Source organism: Rhineura floridana, chromosome 10, assembly GCF_030035675.1.
Source record: "Rhineura floridana isolate rRhiFlo1 chromosome 10, rRhiFlo1.hap2, whole genome shotgun sequence".
NCBI lineage: Eukaryota > Metazoa > Chordata > Lepidosauria > Squamata > Rhineuridae > Rhineura > Rhineura floridana.
In genome coordinates this window covers 15955276-15979694 of record NC_084489.1, presented here as the reverse complement: position 1 = coordinate 15979694, position 24419 = coordinate 15955276, and the positions used below count along the sequence as shown (strand labels likewise).

Below are 24419 nucleotides of genomic sequence, written 5' to 3'. Positions count from 1 at the left end.
ATCTTTCTCTCTCATTCACTCACTCTCTAGCCCAAAGGTTTTCGCCGTTACTATAGCTCTCCACTACTCATTCATGAGCAGTTTGGGTGCATCAAAGAAGTGATGCCTATTGGTAAGTTCACACAGAGTCCTCTTTTGCTTTTGCTTTTGCTTTTTCCATTCTGCAAGCTGCAGCATTCATCAATATGACAAAGAGTTTTGTGCCCTTTTCCAAGTGAGGCTTGCTCACAGCAAGACTATGACTGATTTCCGTTTCAGGGACCAAGGTGTTCCCCTACTTTTTGGAGAAAGAGAACTTCACAAATAAAAAAATAAAAATCCAAGAGTAGCACTCGTGAACTGTTACATAATTCAATTCAGTTCCATGACACAGAAGCAAGGGTGGGAAATCTTTTTCAGCCCAAGAGACACATTTCCCTCTGGGCAACCTTCTGAAGGCTGTGTGCTAGTAGTGGGCGGGGCCAGAGCAGAGCCTGGAAAAGTTACTTTTTTGAACTACAACTCCCATCAGCCCCAGCCAGCATGGCCACTGGATTGGGCTGATGGGAGTCGTAGTTCAAAAAAGTAACTTTTCCAAGCTCTGGGCCAGAGGCAAAAGTAGGCAGAGAAACAAATATAAATGTTACCTTTGTACAGGAAGCTGGTTTCTACAGACACCCCTCTCCATCCTCCATCCAGAAGCATTATCAGAGTTCAAGACCGCATTCCAGCCAAGCAAAAATGCTTGGGTTGCAAAGCAAGGCCAGTGAGAAGAGTGGCCAGGGGAGAGGAGGTGTGACCTGAGGAGAGTTCTGAGGGCCAGGTACAGTGGCCTAGAGGGCTACATTTGGCCCACAGGCTCAAGGTTCTCCATCCCTGATGTAGAGGTTACAAGACCGAGAATTCCATAACGAAAGTTACTGGCAAATCAACTTAATCAAGATCTTGCGTAAGAAGCACTAAGATGAGAATGGCAAATGAATGAAGAAGTCACAGGCCAAGGTGAGGTGACTAACTCAGGTGACAAGTTTGGGATGCTATTACATGTGAGAGACAGAACTGACCCATGGGGCACAATCAATTAATAGGATTTTGTTTTCGTTCTTTGCAAGTCACGTTGCAATTAATAAAAGTTTCACAAGAAAGTTTCACACTGCCCCCATTCATTCAGTGAGACATCCGCATAAGAACTTCCCAGAGGATTGTGGCCCATATTGATGGGGAAGTTAGCATTTAGATTTTTCCATCCCTGAATGAACTAAAAGCCAAAGATGAGTAGCAAGATATGGGCTGCCTAAATCTTGGCAAAGGTAAAGGTACGGCACAAGTCTGGGACATCCACGTCATTTGTGGCTGAATGCCCATTTGAACCTGAGTGGCTCTAGACCATTGCATCACGTTATGGTTTTTGAATTGTTTTGTTTATTGTTGTTCATTTGATAAGTTGTGTGGTATTTTGAGCACAATTTTGTAGTAAAGTGGAATTCAGGTAGATGATGGTGGTGGTGATCTCATTGACTCTCTTTTGAGATGTTCAGCAGAGACCTGGCTCCCACACTAGACCCTCTCTGAGCATATACTTTGGTCCACAGCACAAGTATGTAAATGTAAATTTAATTTTTAGGTCGCCTATCTGGCCGAAGCCACTCTAGGCGACGTACATATCAAATTTCAATAAAATACAATAAAATACAGTAAATACAATAAAATACAATATAATCAGCAGTAATAAAAATAACAGCATATGCAGTACACAACAACGGGCATTCAGTATGTAATTAGCCCATCCCGGCGGTCCTAAAGGCCTGTCCAAACAGCCAAGTTTTTAAGGCTCGGCGGAAGGTATCCAGGGAAGGGGCATGCCGAAGATCAGAAGATCAGGTGAAGTTATTTTCCATCTTGAAAGGCTTGGTGATGTTTCTCAATGAGGAAGGAGAACTCTTGCCGTGCCTTATCTTTTCTTTCTGCGTATTTGTGTTTCATTTGTTTTGCAGCTTGTGGCAATAAGGTTGACCCTGTGTATGAAACACTTCGCTTTGGAACTTCCTTGGCTCAGAAAACTAAGAAAGGCAGTTCTGGGAGTAGCTCAGATTCACCAAAGAGGAATTCAGTAAGTACGCTGTTTTGTTTCTTGGCTTATAAGATGATCATAATTACCCTGCCTGATGTGATGGTAGTTGTTTTTCATACAGTGCCATCAATATACATGGTGCTAACAGAAAAACATAAGCAAAAGAAAATGAAAAACAAAAATACAGACCCCTGCCCCATGGAGCTTACTTTTCCATTTAAAAACATTGGAAAAGATGGACAACAGAAAAAAGGGAGAGGCAAAGATAGTACATAACAGAAAGTCAGCAAGAATGGCAAGGGTTGCTGTGGGTGGTAGAGTTGGTGGGACAGTTTTTCCATCAGGAAGCCCATATTTGAGGCAAATTCAATGGAATCAAAATCCATCCTAAACAGAATCTGTCTGACATAGCCAGCAAAACAAAACAAAAAGACAATCTTTTAAATGACTGTAGGAGATAGAGAAACAGAAACTGAACAGATGGGGAATCCTATTTTATGGGTTTGATTTAGAACACTGATAGAAAAACAGGGCCAGAAATACTTTTTTTATAATTATGGGGAAACCAGCAGTTTCAAAACACTTAAATTGCTTGATTCTGCAAGTTGGATTCACTGTGTGCCACTCAGGCAGCATTGTGAATGATAATCAACATTTCTTTAAAAAAAAAACAGGCCTACTAGGTAGCACTGGGTCATGCAAAGAGGATGATTGCTAAAAACTTTATTTTGGCATGCCTAGCCAGACATGAGATTGTAATTCATATACTTGTTTTTAAATTGCATTGAATATTTGATCTTATTAATATGTATACTTATTTTTGCATTCTTTACAACTCCAGCATGGCAGGAAGAGGAACACTGGATTAACCATCAAACTAAACATGCTATAGAGCAGGGTCTTTATTAAACTGAAAGCTCTATTCAGTGATTACCTGAAATTGACTCTGTGTATTAAAAGTGTGTCTATCCTGCTCCCTAAACTTGTCTATTTTATAATTCCTAAAAGTGCTCTGTAGAAAGGTAGATTTCAAGTATGGGCTATGTAGGACAAATACAAGATGGTTCTTTTTGGTTCTGTATTCCAAAGAACTCATCCTTTTTTATCTGCTTTGACCATAAAGTTGAAGAATATAAAATACAAGAGATAAGCAGAAGAATAACATGTCTATGACTGTGAAAGACAGACAGGGAATTCCTGACTTGCATGTTCCTCTAAGTGCAACCCAGAATGAACCCTTAGGTTCATTCTTCAGCATGGCCTCTGGCTGCTATCACTGCTGTTAAAGCTGTGGGCTGGGAATGAACCTCTCTAGTGACCAGCAAAGTGTTGGACTATAAGTCCAGATGGTCTCTCTGGGCAGGCTCCATGCTCACCAGCCGCTCAGCTGTCAGTTTACAGTTTCCTCAGGAATAAGGGTGTACTTGCTCCCATCTGGCAGCTGCTGCTCTTCAAGAGCTGCCATCATGGCTGCTGCTCCATTGACCTTATCTACATGGAGAAGAGCTATGTGCTGCTTATGTGCAGGTGTCTCTGCGATGATCTGCAAATATTTAAAGACAGGTGGAGCCAACAGATTCCTGTTTTGCTCCCATCCTCCTCCCTGCTGAGTTCTACTGAGTTCTTTTTGTAAGCCGCCTTGAGGGCCTTTGGCCAAAAGGCGGGGTAGAAATAAATTTAATTATAATAAATAATAATAATAGAAGCTTGCATATCTCAACAGAAATGTCCCTATTATAAACCCTCACGCCTTATTTTCTGGCTGGCTTTATTCAAATGTGATCCTTCCACTTGGTTTCTTTAACCCATCCATGGGCCAGAATTTCCACAAATGTTCATTGTTTCTTGTCAAATCAGTAACACATTCTGTTAAGCAATAAATGATTAGTAAAGCATGCAAAACATGAACATATTGCCAGCTTGCCTTGAAATTTTGATCAGATGGGGAGTGGGTGTAAGTACAGAATGCCAATACATTGTGGGATTTACTCCTTGGCAAGTCAGGCTGTCAAGTAGTGGATTACACATAAGTGCGTAGTACTTAAACCCCAGGCTTATTAGGAAGAATACACATGAACTTCAGTTGACTGGAGCTTAGGATTTCAGGATTCATGAGGCTCCAGAGTGCACCTTTTAGATCCCAGAGTTCGCCCATTTACTTTATTTATTTATTTATTTGTTTGTTTGTTTGTTTATTTATTTATTTATTTATTTACTTATTTATTTATTTATCCTGCCCTTCCTTCCACCAAGAGCCAATATATGTGAACAGGACAGACATAAGGGACATGGCTGCAGTGAGTGTCATGAGCCCTGCAGAGAATTCCTGGCAAGACTTGAGGAGGAAGTCTGAGATCCTGGGTAATAAGGATAATGGGATGGGGCCCAATGATCGGCCATTGACAGCCTCTCTCCCAGAGGTGCCGGCTGATGCAGACAAGTGTAGTGCCATCAGCCCTCCTGAGTGAACTGCCTTTCCATCTAGGTCTGTAACTCTTCTCAAATGCCCTGCTGCTGTCCCATCAAATATTTGAACTCTATCATCAGCATTGACACTTCCTGATTCCTTCCACACCCACCACCACCACCAAGCTGTCGCCATTTGCTCCAATCTCTGATGTGTCTATTTTGCATTCTTGCTCACTGTCACTCTTTCACCCCCTTCTCTGCCTTTCTTACAGACATCAGATTTGGCAGAAGTTCCTGAGGAAGGTGATAGTCCAGGAAGCATGCTTGACGTAAACAGGAAACGCAGCAATAGTGGTGAGTGCATGGCTCAGATGTTCAGTAGCCACAAAACAGTCTTCATACCAAGGGCAAATCATTATTATCCGCATTAAATGTTTTCAGATCCCTGTTTATAATTCTCCTGTTCCATCTTTAAAAGGAACTGCCGTCTATGGAATCTGCATGACTTGGCATTGTACAAAAGGTTTGTTGACAGAGATGTCTGTATGTGTCCCAACATCCATCAGCAGGACATTAATAATTCCTTTGAACCGCATCAGATGTCTTTACTATTGTCATGTCAGAGGCTTAGCAAATAAATTATACAGTAGCTACTCCAAATTGTTCCCCTTGTAAGATTTACCAAATTGCCCATGCTGCCTGCACCAGTCATGGTAAAGGCAAAGCCTTTGTCATGTTCCCAAAGTTACCATGTCCTCAAGGCTTCTGGCATGTAGACATCAGGGCCAGTGTTCTGATTCGGTACAAGGTCATATATCTTGGCTCTGTGTTGAAGTCTGGATCTGGATGACATCAGCCAATCAATTTCACTGCATGGTGCACCTTATCTTTACCCATTGGGATTCATATTTCTATAGATTGAACAGATGGTGCAGGTGCCTATGCAAACATGAAACCCAGTCCAGAAATGACAGGCGGGGCTAGGGGTGAAATAGGCATGCTGGGGTAGGTGGGAGGGCCCTGCACAGTCCTGAGAGCCTACTACATATACATTCCAAACGTCAGCATAGGTCTTTGGAGAAAATTGGTCCATTTAGCTCAGCATTGCGTACTCTGACTGGCAGTGGCTCTCCAGGGTTTCAGGCAAGAGCTCTTCCCAGCCCTGCCTGGATACCCAAGGAATTGGACCAGGGACCTTCTGCAAGCTAGGTGGATGCTCTGCCACTGAGCTACGGTCCTTCTCGTTTCTTACATTAACCTTTTTGCAGCACACTTCACGTGGGCCAACAGTTTTTCCTACGTGGAGACTAACATGCAATGCAGGAAAAAATAGCCTACAAACACTGATTCCTGGTCTTTTCAGCAATGTGGGAAAACACCATCTCATTCACTTAAAGCTGGAGCAATGTTGTCGTGAATCAGAGACTGTAATAAAATCAGTTCATATAACTTTCAAGAGCCTCTTGAACGTGAGCATCATTTCCTTAAAAAAAATCGCCCACTGAGGTTTCCTCTCCAAATATTACCAGAGGTAACATCAAAACTTAATGGCCAAAAAGAAGCTGTGTCTCCACAGACATCTGGCTCAGTATTGCCTGCTCTGGCTGATAGCATAAATACAGAGTCTCAGAAGAGTCCTTTTCCCAGCTTTGTTACTTAGAACCCTTCAAATGGGGATACTGAAAATTGAATGTGGGAGCTTATATATGTAAACACATGTGCTTAAATACTGAGCAATAAGCTTGTGTGTATTGTGTTTTTCATCTCAAGAACACAAATTGGCTTTCCATGTCCTCAGAGTGCTGCTTATTTCCCTCTTCCAGAGAATCCAAATAACTTTTTTTAATTTACACACATTCTATTTATTTTATAAATCAAACATGAGAACGATGGTGTTTAAAAAAACAGTGCACTGAAGGCTTCATATAAAAGTCTTAGGTCACACCCACACCATACATGTAAAGCACATTTAAAGCACATGACCTCCCCCCAATAATCCTGGATGCTGGCAATTGTAACTCTATGTAGGGTGATCTACATTTCCCATGATTCTTTGGGCGAAGCCATGTGCTTTAAATATATGGTGTGGCCTATTCCTCAATTACATTGATGGGAACTATCTCTGCTAAAATAGGCCTAGTTCAAAAAGTAAGCTACTCCTATAGGATCACCCACAGGAAAATCCAGGGCTGCCAATAGTCTTGTGACCTGAAAGCGATGCATAGAGGTGCCAATTATTCGAACGAACACCTCCCCTTGGGTATTATTATACATGTGACTGCCACAGCTTGTTCAAAAGGACCAGTCCCTTTCCAAGCAGGCAATGACAAAGGAGACACCAACTGTCTAAATCAGGCCATACAAATGCACACCTCTAAATGTGTTCCGTTTACACATACAGCATGCGGATCAGATGATCATATCTCAGATTAATAAGCTGAGATGTAAATTAGCCATTGGCCATTTGAGGAGCCTCTTTGCTCATCCTTTCATGCAAGCAAAGTCTTCCATAAGCTATCATCATTCATTTTGTCTGAACTGGGAAACTGGTTAACACTTTGGAATGAGCCCAGGATATTAAACAATTACTTGAACCTGGTGTTTGCCAAAGCTGTTAACATCTATGGTACTGGTGAAGCTTAGCAGCCTGTCTTTGGGCCTCTTAGAGTCAGATTCCTCAGGGACTCGGTAGAATGTCTTGGGGATAACTGGCTTCACTCAAGGCTGTCTGGGTTCCAGTACGGAGCTATGTCTTAGAGACACAAAAGACATAGAGGGGGCTACTGTGCCAACATGCTTTGTTTCAGCCATCAGCAGTAATAGTTCAAGTTGTTGCATGACGAAATGACTGGGGGTCTTCATTAATGAGACTACTCAGTCAGGTATACATGACCACAGAACAGCTACATTTGTCGCCACAGGTGGTGAGAACAGAGCTTGGAAGATTACTTTTAAAAAGTAATAAATTACAGTTAAAATTATATGGCCCAAAATGTAGTAATTACCATTACCACTGCTCTGAAAGTGACTGTAATCACTACAATTACATTTCAGTTACTTTTAACAAAAAACGCCTACAAGGTGCTGGCCTTGGCTGCTGCACATCTAAGTAGCCTAAAACAACACTAAAAATAAACACACACACACAGGGGTAGTAGAATGATTCTTTTTATCCATAAGATAGCAGTGGTGATCTCTCTGCTGGTAAGGGAGGTGAGAAGGGAGGCAGAAGCCACTACTCAGATCTTTGCACGTCAGACCAAGTGCAACCCCTCCCCCCTCAGCCAGCAAGCATAATCTCTCTCACTTAACCACCACCCAGACCCTACCCTGCCACCAACTAAAGGACACTCACACAAGCAAACATTTTCCTCTGAGATGCAAAAAAGTTAAAATACTGCAAATGCAGCACAGTAGCCAGAGAGGGTGGTGGAGGCCACTTTGTGTGCCAAGTGCAAACACAGTATTCATACACATATACGTTGTCATCTTTCACCTCCACAGTTCTTTATCTCCATTCTGCTGCTGCCTCCTCCTCCTTTATCCATGTTCTTGCCCTCCGGCTCCTGTTTCCCTCCACTCAATTCTTCACCACCACCATCCATTTTTTTCAACAATTGTTTTCTCCACTCCACCCCGTCTCACTCTCTGCCTCCTCCCTCGTTGCCTCCTACCTACCCACAGAGCACGAGGGAAGAGCGATGCTGCACAGAGGCCCAGTTTGAGGCACATGATTTTCATTCACAAATCAGAGGAGCAGAAGACTCCCCCCCAAGTAATGCCCAAAGGTAATGCTGGAAACATTACAATTACTCCACAAAAGTAATAAAATTACTCCGAGTTCTACTACAATCAAAATGTAAAGGAATTAACCACTCGTTCCTCAAAAAAGTAATGAATTACTTCCAAGCTCTGGGTGAGAAGTAATTTAGAGTTAAAAAGAGCTAATGGAAATACTTCCCACCAGAGGCCTGGTATGCAAGTGCCTTTGATTATGGAACTATTCCTTAGGAAGACAAGTTGATGCTATTAATAATGTGGATGCTATTCATTGATGCTATTCATAGCTGCTGCAGTGCTTTGCATATAAACACCCCATGTAGCATTTAGTAATACCAGTGCTACACCAATGGTTGAGATGTACAGTAGAGATGGATACAGAGAAATGTGGTGTCAGTCAACATTCATGTGTGAATGTGGATAATTCTAGCAATGGGGGGGGAGGGCAGAAGCAAGTATATAAGTGTTGGTTGTTTAGCTATTTCACCCACAGAAGATATGAGTGAATGGCTGCACATTTAAAGCACACACCACACATTTAAAGCACATTTCAAAATCTCTGCAAAGAGTGACAAAATAAAAGTCGGATAACAGTAGAATTAGAATAAAATAAATACACAAACCGCATGGCTGATGTGTTTTGGCAGTTGGCCCTAATCTTTCTTGTCCCTTTCATTACAGTGTTTACATTCTCAGTAAACGGTACTGCAGACTTTGGAGATGAACCGAAGAAAATAAACTCCCAGCTGCAGGTGATTTTTTTAATGTGGCAGTAGGGCTGGAATCCTATACTCACTTTTCTGGGAATAAGCCCCATGGAACACAATGGTATTTATATTTAAGTAGATAGGTATTACAGGATTGTGCTGTAACAAAGTTAAAATTAAATGTCACATTATTATGAAGAAGGCTGTTTTTACATATAAGCAAGGGCTTCTTCTCCTAAGACATTTTGTACTCTGCCTCTGCAAACACCAAACACATACATGCCCTCTTAATTTATATGAGTGCATGAGTACTCCATAGGCAGCTTTTTCCAGAAGTGGAGGCCCAATCCTATATAAATGCTGCTTCTGTGCAGGTGCCATTCATATTTGGTGTCTTTTGCAATGCTTCCATGTAATTCATTCTAGAATTACTTCAACTGCAAAGCATACTTGATTCTGATCTGTGTGGTTCCTTCATTCATCCAAATTGTTGGGCAGCTTCAGATCACACAATGGGAAAGTGACTCCCATGCAACTGTGGATGTCTATGAATGAGGCCTTATTTCTCTCCATGGCAAGGTGGTCCAATGGATTCTAAAGCTTGGAGCCCACTGCCATAGTGCAAAAAGCTGGCAGGTCATTAATTATGTTTCCGAATCAGTCTAAAGACTGCCAAATAATAGATTTCACCAATTGCGTTCTACAGCTATGTGCTGAGTTAAGATATAGTAATAAGCTGAGATGTAAATGAGCTGTTGGCCATGTTGGCACGTTGGGCTCCTACTGGGAGGAACGGTAGATATAAATTGTATTATTGTTGTTATTCAGCCCAGACTTGGCTGTTGGCTCCAGTTGCTCTACAAATAAAACATCCTATTTCAAATCCATATCTCATTTTCAAAGTGCATGTGTTTGAATTTGTCTGCAGCCATGTTCTGTTCAAGACCCTTCTTTTATTAAACAGATGCTAATTATCTCCTCTCCTTTTTCCATACTGAAGGGATCTCTTACTAAAGACACAATACAGATGAATACCTACGTTGCCTTGTACAAATTTGTACCACAAGAGAATGAAGATTTGGAAATGAGGTGACGTTATTATATTCATGTGCATTTTATTCATAGGAATCAGGAATAACACAGAACTGACCTGCCATGTATGTGTGTTCATAGAACAGCAGGGCTAGACCAAGGATACAGAACCTTTTCCAGTCCAAGGGCCTCATTCCCTTGGAGAGAACCTCCAGGGGCCACATGCCAGTGGCAGGGAAACCCAGGGGCAAAAGTGGGTAGGGCCAGAAGCAAAAGTGGAACAGTGGAGCATGGATTCCAGACATGCATTCTACACACATGCACATCTCCGTCTCCAGTCAAGGGCATTCTCTCAGCTCAAGGACACATTCCAGCCAGGAGAAGCACTTGGAGAGCTGGGGAGGGCTGCAGTCTGGGGAAAGGGTGTCGTCTTGGGGAAGTCTGGATAGAGATGCCTGAAGGGTCCTCACCCCTGAGCTAGATGGCATCCCTTCCACCCTCTCTGCAGGTATGCAGGCTCTAGCACATCATCACTAGACAATTAATTCACAGCATGTAAAAATAGTACCTGCAGGATGACTATGTGCCATGAATGGATCGGTTAGATAAAAAGTAAAGCTTATTTTTCTTTTTTTTTAAAAAACAACCCCGTTCTATGAGAGTCCTGAGTAAACTTATTACCCACTCCCAGGCATCACCTTGCTCCTTCCTCCCTGAAGATAACAAGACAGACAAGTCCAAGAGAGACACCTTTTGTGACATGGCCAGCGGCGTCACTAGCGGGAGTGCGGGGGGGTGCGGACCTCCAGTGCGCGCCCTCCCAGGGGCATGGTCGAGGTGGCTGGGCTTGCATGCGCGTGCACTCGAGGCCAGCCACCCCATCCATGCCCCTGGGAGGGCACGCACCGGAGGGGCACCCAGCTGGAGAAGGCCTGGGAACGCCAGCGCGCCTCCCTTGCCCCACCGATGCTGCTCCCGGTCTCGCCCGCCTGCCCGCCTCCAAGGAGTTGGAGCAGCTTTGCCGGGCAATGGCGCGGGGTGGCTCTGGGTGTCACCCCCTCATGGTGACACCCGGGTGCGGGCCGCACCCTCTGCACCCCGGTAGTGACGCCCCTGGACATGGCTTCCTACACGAACAGCCAAACTACAGTTGTCATGCAGAAGTAGATAAACAGTCCCTTTTAAAACACCAGAAGGCTTTTAGGAGAAAACACTTGGGATCCGAAAAGCAGTAGTGGACAAGGATGCTTTTCTCTTTCTCCAGATTCCCCCAGCAACTTTTTGTCTTGAGGGTTTCATACTTGCAATTGGCCTCTTGCTCGCACAGTCTGCCACTCTTGCAGTCCCCATTCTCTGCTCCTAAAGAGCCATTATAGCTATCATCACAGATATTTGGATGTAATGTACACTCTGGTCCAAAATTGGATAAAATCTTCCTTTTCAGAGCTAGAATCATCAAGTGACTCACTCTGGCAACCCTCAGCATTAAACTGCGGAGCCACAGTTGCCATCACCTACCTTGTCCTGCCACTTCATCACCCCTACTATTGCAGCTGCCACCTCCTGACCAGCTGGAGAAGGAAAGTCAGGACTGACGTACAGCCTTTTGGTTGCCTAGTAACTACCTACATGCTTCTACTTCCCTTCCTAAGCGCTGTCCCGTGAAACAGGCCCTGTGTCAGACCTGGGGCCTTTACTTAGCCATGAGGGGTGGGTGGTGGGAAATAATCTAAAAGTGGTTTCCTATATTGGGGTGAGGGAGCACGTGCTGTTTGAGCTTCAAAAATCCTGATGTTGAGCCCACTGATGAAGGACTCCTCCAGATAGTAGTCTATCTGGGCAATAATTTAAGAAAAAACAATTCACCTCTCTCTTTTCAGTCAGCATGATGATGATGATGATGATGAGTGATCTTAGCATGAACACTCCCTACCATCACATTTCAACATATTTTTCCTTTAATTCCCAAGTTTCCATCTGGTCCTGACTATAATGAGATTATGTGGAACAAAAATCATAAGATTTTTCTCACCATTTGTGTAGGTGACATTTAATGGTGATTACTTCGTATCAGGAACAAGGCACTAGCCACAAAACTGTACATGAAGAATGACATTTTAAAAGGGACACAAGGTCATCTTGTATACGTCACTGCCATTCCAAATTCATTTAGCCAGACAGACACATTGGGACTGCTTTGACTTTGTAAACTCTTTCTTATATGAGATGTTATATAAAGTCCTGTTTTAAAAAACCTATTAATAGTGGTGTATATAGTTGCATAGACACCATCTGAAATGACAGGAAAAAATAGAGATAATTTATTTACTCAATCCAAAGAGGACATCTGAGGAAGCAATGACTCCAATCCTGCTGAAGTTACCATGTTAAATAAGTCCCACTGAAAGCTATAGGGAAAGGCCGGGAAACCTTTTTCAGTGATCCCAGTGGTACACAGGGCCAAAGGCCAGAGTGGGCAGAGCAACAAATGTAAATTTTACCTTTGTACATTAGAGAAGTTTCTACACACACTCGCACAACCCTCTCTATCCTCCATCCCAACAAGCAAGAGGCATTATCAGTGTCCAGGGTCACATTCCAGCCAGACAAAAACACTCAGGTTACGAAGCAGGGAGAGTGTGCGGTGTGGCCTGGGGACAGTTCTGAGGGCCAAATAGAGCAGCATTGAGGGCCGCATTTGGCCCCCAGGCCTGAGGTTCCCCACCCTTGCTATAGGGCTTAAGTTAATAATGACTAGCTTATTTCATTGGCTTCACTGGAAACATCAGCTGTCTCATTAAGGCCAGTAGGTTTCAATCCCAACAACACTGATTCTGATTCTGGATAAAAATGACAAGTAACCTTAAACCACTAAGGGCACTTTGGTGAACTGAAGAAATTGTGGGGTTCACAGATAGCATTATACTAAAAAAGGCAAATTTATCTTTTATTTTAAGATGATTTTTAAACCGCTTGCGTAAGTTTCACAAAGCAGTTAACAACTTATCACCTCAAGTAAATCACAATACCATTTAAAACCCAACAAAGCCATCCTATATTAACGTAAAGTAAAACACAAGGTAAACAAACTGTACACTTTGTGTATTCGTGTGTCTAACGTCAAACACTCCCAATGTGTCTGTTTTCTAATTATAGGCCAGGAGATAGGATCACACTTCTGGAGGACTCAAATGAAGACTGGTGGAAGGTACAGTTATCCAAGTAGTGTGGAAAGAGAGAAAGGAATATTATTGTAAGTGTGGGTGTGTTAGTCATTAAGTGTGGATGCACTGGCAGTCTGATCCTTTGCTTCAGTGCGCTGGAACAGCCATTTGTAGGTTTGAGAGCTCTGCTCTTAGCTCTGGTCTAATGGGACACTTTTGTTCCTTGGATAGCTGCTCTGGAGCTGCTGAAAAGTGGCACTTCACTAACATTCTAAGGAAGCCCTTGCAAGGCACAGCAGCACCAAGGAAGGGAAATGGGTTGATGGGAGAGTGGAGGGGCAAGCAGAATTGGCAGGATTGACCCCAGCAGCACCTTGCCCCACATCCTGAAGACCTTGGAGCAGCCCCACCTCCCTAGCATTGACGTAGCCCAGACAGCAAATTACTGCAGCAAATTACGGGCTCTTCTTTCTCAGTCTGGGATGCTCTTTCAATACGGAGACTCAACTGGGGAGAGATAAAATCAGTCCATCAAGTTAGCTGGCGGGAGCATTATAATAAAGTGAGGGACAGTGTGGTATAGCGGTTAAAGTGCCTGATTAAATTTGGAGAGAATTGAGTTCATCACCCCATTTAGCCACAAAGCACACTGGGTGATCAGTCACTGTCTCTCAGCTGTAGCTATACCACAGGATGATTGTGAGGGTAAAAGGAGGGGAGGAAGAATTACATACACCACCTTGAGCACCTTAAGGCTAAAAACTTATTTATTTATTTTATTATACTTGTATACCGCCCCATAGCCGAAGCTCTCTGGGCAGTTTATAGTAACTATACAAAACAAAATGCAATGCTGTGTAATTTATTTCTGGCCACAGATCAGCCTTTACTATGCAGTCCCAGTGTAGTTACATACTGCTCAATACAATTCACCCATACACAAACATTAAATGGGAGGGATATTCTGAACTCATCCTCCACCCCCAAAGGCTTTTGCAAGGCCAGTGTGTCTTGACTTGACATTGAAATGTATACAAAGACAAGGCCAGGCACACCTTGGAGAGGAGGTCAATCCACAGCCTAGGGGCCACCACAGAAAAGTTCCCCTCATGCGTTATCGCCCCACAAAATTTCACTGAGTGGCGGGACTGCTGGCACAGCCTCCCATCCAAGTCTATATGGGAGGACGAGCTCTTTCAGGTACTTAGGGTCTAGACCTTGAAATATCTTGAATTTGGCTCAGAAGCACACCGATAACCAATGCATGTCTTTACAAACTGATGAAATATGTGCCCAGCCAAGTAGAGCTCACCAGCACCTGGCCACTGCATTCTGCACCAGTTGCAGCTTTGAAAGTATCTTCAAGGGCAGCCCCACATCAAGTGCATTACAATAGTCCATAATGTTAAGATCATACTGCTCTTCTGTCATTTTATCCTTCCACAGGGAAAAATAGAAGACCGAGTTGGCTTTTTTCCTGCAAATTTTGTTCAAAGAGTACAGAAAGATGAACAAGTTTTCAAGTGTATCAGAACATTTATTGGATGCAAGGAGCAGGGACAGATAGCCCTGAAAGAGAACCAAGTGAGTAAACTTGGAATTCCTTCCTGTACATTAAAATGTTGCCATCATATTTCTACATAGCTACAAGAAAATATATTAAGATTTGAGGTTCAAGATCATGATCCTAAGCCTACATACTTGCAATGAAAATAAATGGGTAAGTATACACATGCATGTTCCTCCCTTGATGTCTGCAGCATACACTGATAATTTGTGAAAGAGCTGTCACAGATTAAGCACCTAGCACTACAGAGTTTTGCTAGCATCTTGAACACAATACTTTCCATCTTAGTCAGCTGTATCATCGGTGATGATCAATGATTTACTTGCATGTGCAAATCAGCCATTAAATACGTGGAAATGGGCTGAAATTGAGACATAATTGATATGAAAAGGATTACCATGACAAATTATATGGACCTGCAGGGGGGGGTATTATTGTCTGTTTCTTACCAGCCCGTGGCAATCCAGCTGATGCCAGACAGTTAATTTGATTAATACAAAGTTAGTCTGTAATAGGGCAAGAGTCATTTACAGCCTTAGTTAATTAAAAGTGATGATTAAGAAAGCCAGAGTCCATGCTGCTAACGCCTTCATTGCCTCTCAGTCAGAGCTTGTGAGAATAATCTCCCCTTTTGAATATCCATACGAAAACACAGTTAAGTCAAAAGACCGCTATTGAATGATGCTATTATTGGGTCTATTAAGCACAAAGGAGTGAAATGACAAGCACTCTGCCACTACTGTGGTATGAAGAACACACAGGAAACCAGGCCAGACCATTGGCCCATCTAGTTCCAACCCTTTTGTGCAGTCAGGTGTGGATACCAATGTGCAGTGATTGCTGAACATCATGGCACATTGGGGTCAATTCAGACAGATAAAAGAAAAATAAAGAAAGCTGCTGTACACCAAATCAAACCACTGGTCCTTTTAGTTCAGCATCTACACTGACTGGCGATGGCTTTCCAGTGTTTCAAACAGAAATATTTTGCAGCCCTGCCTTGAGATGCTAGAGACTGGACCTGAGATGTTCTGTGTGCAAAGAAGGTGCTGTACCCCTGAAATCCATTCATGTGGCATGCTCCGAATTGCAAACATACTGCATAGCAGTGAAAGGGTTGCACAGTGAGACATTATGCATGATGGGCCATAGGGGAAGGGCCATCGCTCAGTGGTAGAACATCTGCTTAGCATGCAGAAGGTCCCAGGTTCAACCCACAGCATCTCCAGGTAGGGCTTGGAGAGAATCCTGCCTGAAATCCTGGAGAGCCACTGCCAGTCAGTGTGGACAATACTGAGCTAGATGGGCCAATGGTCTGACTCAGTAGAAGGCAGCTTCCTCAGTTCCTATGAATGGATCATTGTCTGTGACAGCCAACACTTGGATGCAGTCTCAAGGAGCCTCCACATGCTAGATCCCAGCTAGCTCACGTATTTATGTGACAAGTCAATTTTACCACATTGTGCACATGTAAATTTACAATATGGAGCTGCGTTCTCTTTCTTTGATATGTACATTAAACAAGCAAAAGAATTAGTAGGCCCAAGTTGCTGCTGGAAGCACTCGTTTGAAGGTATCCTTCACTAAGCTTAAGGTGGATTTCCTTGATGTTTTGAAATGGTGCAGGATGACACAAACTTAAAGATATCCTGCTGATTCTTACACAGACTCGCCAGCACATTAATGAGGGTTACATATGTACAGCAAGATGTGAATATACAAACCGTAAAGTGCTCATTGCAGGAAATGAGGAAGTTTTTATGCACAATATTATATCAACAGCAGCAATACAAAACATTATTCAGATGGGCAGAGATATTTTTAGTGTCTTGATGCATGCTGGGTTGCTTTATCCAGACATTGAAGCCCTTTATGTTTATATAGCTTTGTACCCTTTTACTTTCAAGTTTATTATAAACCCTTGTAACAAAGCTGGGGACTGAGAGAGATGGAAAAGAGCACGGTTTCCTTGTCTGTTTTAGGAGGGCCTTGAGAAGAAATTGCACAAAGAACTCCTTTAATACATTGCTACAAACTAATTATACTCTAGTCTGTCCAAACACTGCAGCCACAAATAGGGTCCAATTCTAGATTGAATCCCCCTGATGTAATACTGAGTATGAAATGCATGGGGGATAATAGAAGAAAAAAACTGCTGGACGGAAGGCACGGGAAGATCCAGGAAGTTGTGCTGAGAAAACCTGATTGGCTAGGGCAGAAGCGGGGAACCTTTTTCAACCCGAGCGCCCTATTCCTTCATGGGCAACCTTCCGGGGGCCATATATCAGGTGTGGGCAGGGCCAGAGAGAAAACTGGGCAGAGCCACTGATGTGACTTACCATTGCAGAGTAGGCTACATTCCAGCCAGTCACAATCCAGAGGTTTCTACATATCCATGCTCACCTCTCCATCCTCCCTCCAGACAAAGAAGAGGCATTGCCACTGTTCAAAAACAGATTTCAGCCAGGCAAAAGGCCCAGAGCAGGGCCAGTGAAGGGTGCGGCCTGGGCAGAGGGGTGTGGCCTGGGAGAATTCTTAAGAGCCAGATAGAGAAGCTTAGAGGGCCACATTTGCTCCCCAGGCCTGAGGTTCCCCACCCCTAGGCCCAGCTCCACACTGGCTTTCAACAGACTTTGCTGCTGTATTCCATTTCTTTCTTTTTTTTATCATTAATTTTTATTCAAATTTTCAAACACAAAAAACAAAACAAAACAAAGATAATTAAACAATAAAATAAAATGTGACTTCCGATTTGTCGCAGATCAGTCATAAGTCTACAATATATCAGTCCTGTCTCTAAAATTATATTATAAAATCACTTTCCTCCAATAGTTATCTTAATTAATCATCAAATCTCATAAACATTACTTTATTCTTTCCACAAAAAGTCAAAGAGAGGTTTCAATTCCTTGAAAGATATATCTTTCAATTTTTCTCCAAATAAACATGTCGCTTAATCCATCTCATTCAAATCTGTTAGGTCCAGTAATTTCAATAGCCATTCTTCCATTATCAGTATTAATTCCATCTTCCATCTTCAATAATCCTGTTAAATCCAGTAATTTCAGTTGCCATTCTTCCATTATCAGTATCCCATAATAATCTTGTTGTCATAGCCATAGTCCAAATAAACATATCGATTAATCCATCTCATCAAATCTGTTAAGTCCAATAATTTCCATAACCATTCTTCCATTATCAATATTAATTCCATCTTCCATCTTCAATAGTCCTGTTAAATCCAGTAGTTTCAGTATCCATTCATCCATTATCAATATCCCATGATAATCTTGCTGTCATAGCCATAGTCATATAACAAGAGTCTGATGGGAATTTCTTTTATCACAAATATTTCCTTGCCATCAATTCTGGATATGTTGCTGAAATATTGCTGCAAAGTCATATCTCTGTTCTTCTTTTTTACAAAATGCACTGGCTCATCTCTTAAGAGTTTCTCCACTGTCACATATCTGTAGCCAACTCCATAGATTTTTTCTATGTCAAGCTCCATCACATCATTCCAGTCCAGAAAATTATCCAAAACATTAATAACTTTACCACCAAAATCTTCATTAATTTCTTCAGAGACAACACTGAGTTCCAGACAGTAAACTTTATTTCTAACATCCATAAACTCCAAATCTTTTTCCAATTTCACATTTGTTCCAATCTCCAGGGCTTGTAGCTTCCCTTTAATTTTTCTTTTCTCATCTCTAATCCCATCAAACTCCTCTCTCACAGAATCCCCTATTTCTTTAAGCTCCTGCGTCATTTTGTTAAATTCAATTTTCATCTCCTGTCTACCCTGTCTCAGGGTTTGTTTCGTTATCTCAATCTCACCCATTATTTTCTGAAACATAATTTCTTCCATGGTCTCAGTCACTTTCCTGGTTGCCATTCTTAAAACCACAAAAACAAAAATTATTTCAGCCACAATTGGGTTAATATTCCAGGCTTGCTAACATCAGTGTAGACAGTACAGCCTGTCTTATCTCTTATGTGTTCAGGAATACAAAACAAACTTAGTTCCCAACATCAAAACAATTAGTGGCATCGTGAACAAGCAGATTCGTCAAAATGAAATAGACCAAAAAAAAAATAGTCCCGGACATATAATACTCCAAAGTTCATAAATCAAATTTATTTATTTTTTTCCCCTCCTCGAAATAGAAATCCCTCTTCCGTTGGTATCTTTAGGATGCACCTCCAGGCCAGCTTTTTGCAATAAAAACAAGGATAAGCTTTTTCGATTTCTTTCCTCCTTAATTTCGTGAGTAAAAGAGAAAAGCCATAACTCACCCAGAAGTTCTTCACAGCTGATTCATTGACAAATCTCTTTTTGCTTCAACCATTTAAACCAAATGAAAAAAGAAAATAGAAAGAAGGATGCTTGCCTGTTAGAGTCCGTTTTTCTTTGAAGAAAAGATAAACGTGTCGCTGTAATCAGCTAGAGCTTGATGGAAGTCCGTCCGGCATTGCAGGTTGAACCTTCTCTCATAAATAAATGAAATCCAGTCCTCCCCACAAAAACAGGCTTTGTGGTTAATCTCTACGTTTCTCCCTGCCCGGGAGAAAATCTTTACCAGTCAAAAATAACGTTCTGACTGATTTTAATGCTGAAAAAGCTTCTTCTGAGACGAGAGCTCGACTCAGAGGCAGCACAGGCAAAGCAACCCTTCCCAGAAGCTGTATTCCATTTCTATCTGCTTGCATTTGTTTCCATTTGTAGTCCTTTTTGCAAATAAATGAATCGTGGTAGATTGAAAGAACTTGTGTCCCCTGTTTTGGTTACCAGATACCTGCCCTACAATAAAAAAGGCACATCAGGTTTGTAAATTCACCTAGTTGCCTACGCTGAGTTAAAATTAGGGATGCTAGCAAAATTCTCCTGAGCCAGGCTCAGAAACAAACTTTAAATCCTTTAAAAACTTTTAAAAGCCTAACTTACATGGAAGCAAGTTTTTAAATCCTGAAAATTATTCTCCAGGTCAGGTTAAAATCTGAGCCACAGTATGGCCACCCGTCTCCAGCAGCTCTCATGAGCCCCAATGCCATCCCAGCCAAACAATCCCCCCCCCCACCAGACAGACTCCATCCTTTCTTTTTCTTACCTTTCGAGCAATGGAAGCAGGAGCAATTCACAAAGTGAAGATCGAATAGAGGTGTTTACCTTGTCTCACTCCATTTCTGGTGCACTGATTAGCAGCAGGAAGGGCTGCAAAAGCTGTGGGGACCATGGGAAATGCGGTTTGCCCAAGGGCTGCACCCATGCTTGCTATTACTCAGTGATTCAGGGTGATGGAGAAGGAAGGAGCAAAGAGGAAACTTCCCTCTGATCCTCTCTTCTCCACTCCTTCTACCACCTCCACTGCTGGAACGGTAGAAAATGGGGAGGTGGGGGGGGGATTGGGGAATATTGTGATTGAATTAGCCAGGCATAACTCTTGTTTAACTGTTATTAGCCCCCAAAAGGAACCTTGGGAATTGTAGATTTTTTTATGGGGAGTTTAGGAATCTCTAACAAAGAACTCTATTTATATCACTGTTACCCCATGAAAGAGTTTTGATTTGTGCATAATGATGATCTTGTGCTACAAAAAAAAAATAAAAAGATAGTATGCTAAACAAATTAAAGCAAAGTTAATTCAAGAAATTGAAGCCATGATGGAGATGTAATGTTATAGAATGAGGCACAACACTTTAAATGCAGGCTGCCTCTTTATAAAGAGACATTGGATAGCCCTTATAAATTGCATGCATCTTTCATGGTGACAAAGAATAGCTTTGCAATTGAACAGGCCATCTGCTAATGACATCTCTGATCTCTATCTTAAGGCATGCCTGAATGATGCATGACCCACCAAATTGAACTTAGAACCTTCTAATCATGTATTACAGCCTTCCAGGTGCTTAATAGCAGCCTTATTTTGTAGCTCTAAGCAGGCAGAAAGAGCAGAAGGTTTATTGAGACCCTGGTAATATGCCATGCATGGTGGGAGCTGGTGGCATTTGACTTCATGGATCACAAATTGTACATCTCTGTCTTAAAGGATAAGCAACTGAAAAGGGCAATAGACCTTAAGATGCTCCCAAGTTCACAGAACAGGCAGGACCCAAAGAATTTATTTTTAACCACTCACAAAACAGGGAAAAAGAATGCCTAATATTAGATCAACAGACTGGTTCAGAAATAGCCTATGAACCTTATGGTCAACTAAACCATTTTCAGACACTTAAACTACAGTCTGTCCTTGTTGTTGATTTCTATGATGTCAAGTTGTTGAGGACAACAGAGGAGGGGTGACTTCCAGCTCCTTTTTCACAATCACAAAATGGCCAATCTTCTTTGCATGAATCTACCATGCTGAGTAGCTGCTGTTACTTTTAAGCAGATTCCAATTTGATGTAGCAAGCTGCAAACACCTGATATCAGTCACCTGTCCTTCATGCACATGGCACATGTTTTATCGATAAAACTAATACTGTCTGCCTGAACCAAAATGCACAGGCCCAGGCATCAGTTTTTCTCTCACAAAAACATCATTTTTTAAAAGATCTTAAGTGAGCATCCCAGTGATATTCTGCACAATTGTAGAATATATGGAGAATTTAGTATGTGGTGGCTGAAAATGTCATTTTGTTTCTTTTCATTTACCCCCCCCCCCAATCACGCAAAATTGGGTCATCCAGTGAAAGTCCACAAAACGTTTTGGATTCCCATAAGTACAAGACAAATACCCAAAGCATCAGAACTTGCCTTAATGACCTGAATCTGAGAGAACGTTATCAGCAGGCCCAACCCACCAACAAGTTTCCAGAGAATGCCTTGGTTAAATGAATGAAACTTCCATACGTGTTTGTCCTTCATTTCAATGGAGCTTATATAGGAGAAGCACCACAGGCATTATGCCCATAGATAAAGTTTATGTGTATATGTTGATGCATCAACAAGAAAAAGTAAACACTCTGAATTATTTTAAAAATATGAATGAAAACTTCATTTCCTTAGGGCACTTCCAGATGGTATTTTCAGGTGGGATTCAATCACATACTTGCAAATTCAGGTTGCACAACTGTAGTTAGTTAATTGGGAGGTCTTACACAACAAACCCGATTCTCCAAAATTTCACACCGTTTTGCAATTAGGAAAGTGATGGGAAAATAAAGGGGAAAGTGTGGAGTAGCATTTGCTTTAATACATTATCTAGCCTCCCCACAAACAAATCAGAGTCAATGTTAATTAAATAGTAATCATTGTCTAATCTCCTTGCAAACAAATCAGGATGGATGCTCAATAAACAGGTCATCTGGAAGCAGAGGATTTGCAACTAATATTGAGGCAAAGAATTGCCCATGAAAAAATTAGGGCATTATTGGAAGAGATTGTGGGGCATGAGCCTACCACCCCCATGAAGTCGTAATTTATTCATTGTAAACGCCACACCGACAACGATCTGCCTCTTTGCTGCTGATCTGCACCAGTTTGCTCTACTTGTGCTGTGCTATAGTGGCTACGAGCACAGAATGGAAAGATGGGGAGTTGCCAGTTGCCTAAGCAACTGGGCGATGCACGCACATCTTCTGGTACTGTGCTGTGAGCTAGAAGTTCACTGGGTTATAGCATATCTGGGTTGAATAAGCCACTGGCCAACTCCTTATCCTACCACGTTGTGATACTGGAAGATAGGGAAGCTATCTTCAAGTAAAATGGTCCATCTTGGCAGCCTGCAGAACAAGCTGTGAAGTTAGGTGGTCTGTTAGAGCTCAGCTTTTACAACCAGAAAGCCTCACGCATAGCTATCTGGGTTCTCAAATAAAAGTTTAATTCTTCTCTCCATTCTGTATTCAGATCTGTGTGGCTTCAGAAACAGAGCATGATGGCTTTATCAAAGTATGCAGCGGAAAGAAAAGGGGTTTTGTCCCCATAGATGTCTTAGAAAACATCTGATTTTTGCCTGCTCAGCCACTGCAGTAGTGAAGCTTTGCTGGCAAGACCTGCCTGCCTCATCTCGCACTGTTACCCCAACCAAGCTGTCTTGCAGATGACCAAGGAAATCATGAGACAACTACAACGATCAATTGATATCAGACTTATAAGCAACAAGAGATGGCTGGTCAACAGTAAACAGTACTATCAGAAAAGGAGCCCAACAAGAGTGGTCTGAGGTTTAGGGGGAGAACAGCTTGTTTGTTTTTTAAAATAAGTGAAAAGTTAAACTGGATGATTTTTCTGAGCAAGGCTGCTAACCATTACCCTGATGGAAACAGACAACTAATCTGAAATATTAAATTTGCACCCTGTTCACGTGTCTTAAAACTGTTTGGAACTTCTTTCTCATCTGAACTGTGTTTGAATGAGCAAGGGTTTGGACTTTTCCCACTGTACTCCACAGTTTGATGCTTGAAATATGTAGTGTGAGTCTGATCCTAAAATGTAGTCTGTGATATTAGCAAATCAGCATAATGTTTGGTTCTGACTTTTTCAGTTTTGTAACAAGGCAGTTTGGATGATTGTGTAGCCATTGGTTTGGGAAACATACTATGGTCTGGACTACTTCTCTGTGATTTTTTATATATGTTCCTGTGGCAAGCTTCTACGTCCTTTGGGTTCCTTGTATACAGGAAAGATTTCAACACATGTTGGATGTAAATGTTGTTTAAACAGTGGATGAACAAGCACTGTTTCCCCAATGCAGGCCTAGTCAGAGATATCTACCTGCTCCCCACAAAAAGAAAAGAACTACCAGAAGCTGGGTTACAACATTTTTTCTATTTTTCTGATATTGTTTGAGTATATTTTATATATATGTATATAGCATGATCTTGTTTATATAGATGACCAATTCCATTTCACAATGAAAAAAGCAGATTCCAGCTGATGAAAAATGTTGACTGGAAGAAACACATGTTGCGCTGATACATTTGTGAATGAATGCAACAGCATTCAAAAGACCAAAGGGTTTAATGATTTACCTTGAAGCACATCACAGACACAATGCAACATAAAAGTTACACACATATAAGCCTATTGACTTTAGAAAACTCTTAAGCCTGACTCATTTTAGATTATAGTTACTGATGGAAATGGCAGTTTTAAAGCCAGAATTTCACCCACTCTTCCAAATTGTGCTTTGACATGCAAGCCAAGCAACACTCTTCTGATCCCAGTCAGACTTCAGATGTTCTTGCTATATCAAGGAATCGTCCTTGAGGCTATGCAGAATTTATCTGGCCTATTAGGAACACCACAAATTCAGAGAAATAAGTAACAAGCAGTCTACTGTTGCCACGTTTTCTATTTTAAGACTTCCCAGCCCCTCTCTTTTTCTCTTTTTTATTAGTAATCATCTAATTTATTATTGTTGTTTGTTAATCAACTAATTAATTAATCCAGGAATTTCCTTTTTAAAAAACTTTACCAGCATGTTTAAAACACACACACACACGCGATACTGTAAGGAAGATATAAACATAAGGGAAGGGAAAGGAAAGGATGGGGTGACATTTGTTAGAGGGGGAGGAAAAGGTGAAGAGGTTACAGGCAATGGGGAAGGAAGAAAGCAGTGTCCTCTTTCTAATAACCAATTGACTGTTATCCTTTTATAGAATCCCATTCCGCACTCCTAGATGAAGCATCGGGGAGTGGGGTGTGTTTGTGGCCTGGGGTGTGAAGCCTTGGCTGCCATTTGGGCACAGGGCAGGCATGGCCA

The 24419-nt window shown here is 41.9% G+C and overlaps 1 protein-coding gene across 1 annotated transcript in view; it reads left to right on the top strand.

Moving 5' to 3' along the window:
- Positions 1-24021, top strand: part of STAC (SH3 and cysteine rich domain) — a 107577-nt gene extending 83556 nt beyond the window's left edge. Inside the window, exons 4-11 of the mRNA XM_061586313.1 lie at positions 31-112; positions 1974-2089; positions 4732-4813; positions 8921-8991; positions 9947-10035; positions 13135-13186; positions 14589-14726; positions 22559-24021. Of these exons, the coding sequence (XP_061442297.1) occupies positions 31-112; positions 1974-2089; positions 4732-4813; positions 8921-8991; positions 9947-10035; positions 13135-13186; positions 14589-14726; positions 22559-22657 (729 nt within the window). The 3' untranslated portion in view covers positions 22658-24021. The remainder of the gene's footprint in view (positions 1-30; positions 113-1973; positions 2090-4731; positions 4814-8920; positions 8992-9946; positions 10036-13134; positions 13187-14588; positions 14727-22558) is intronic.
- Positions 24022-24419: the final 398 nt, after the last annotated feature.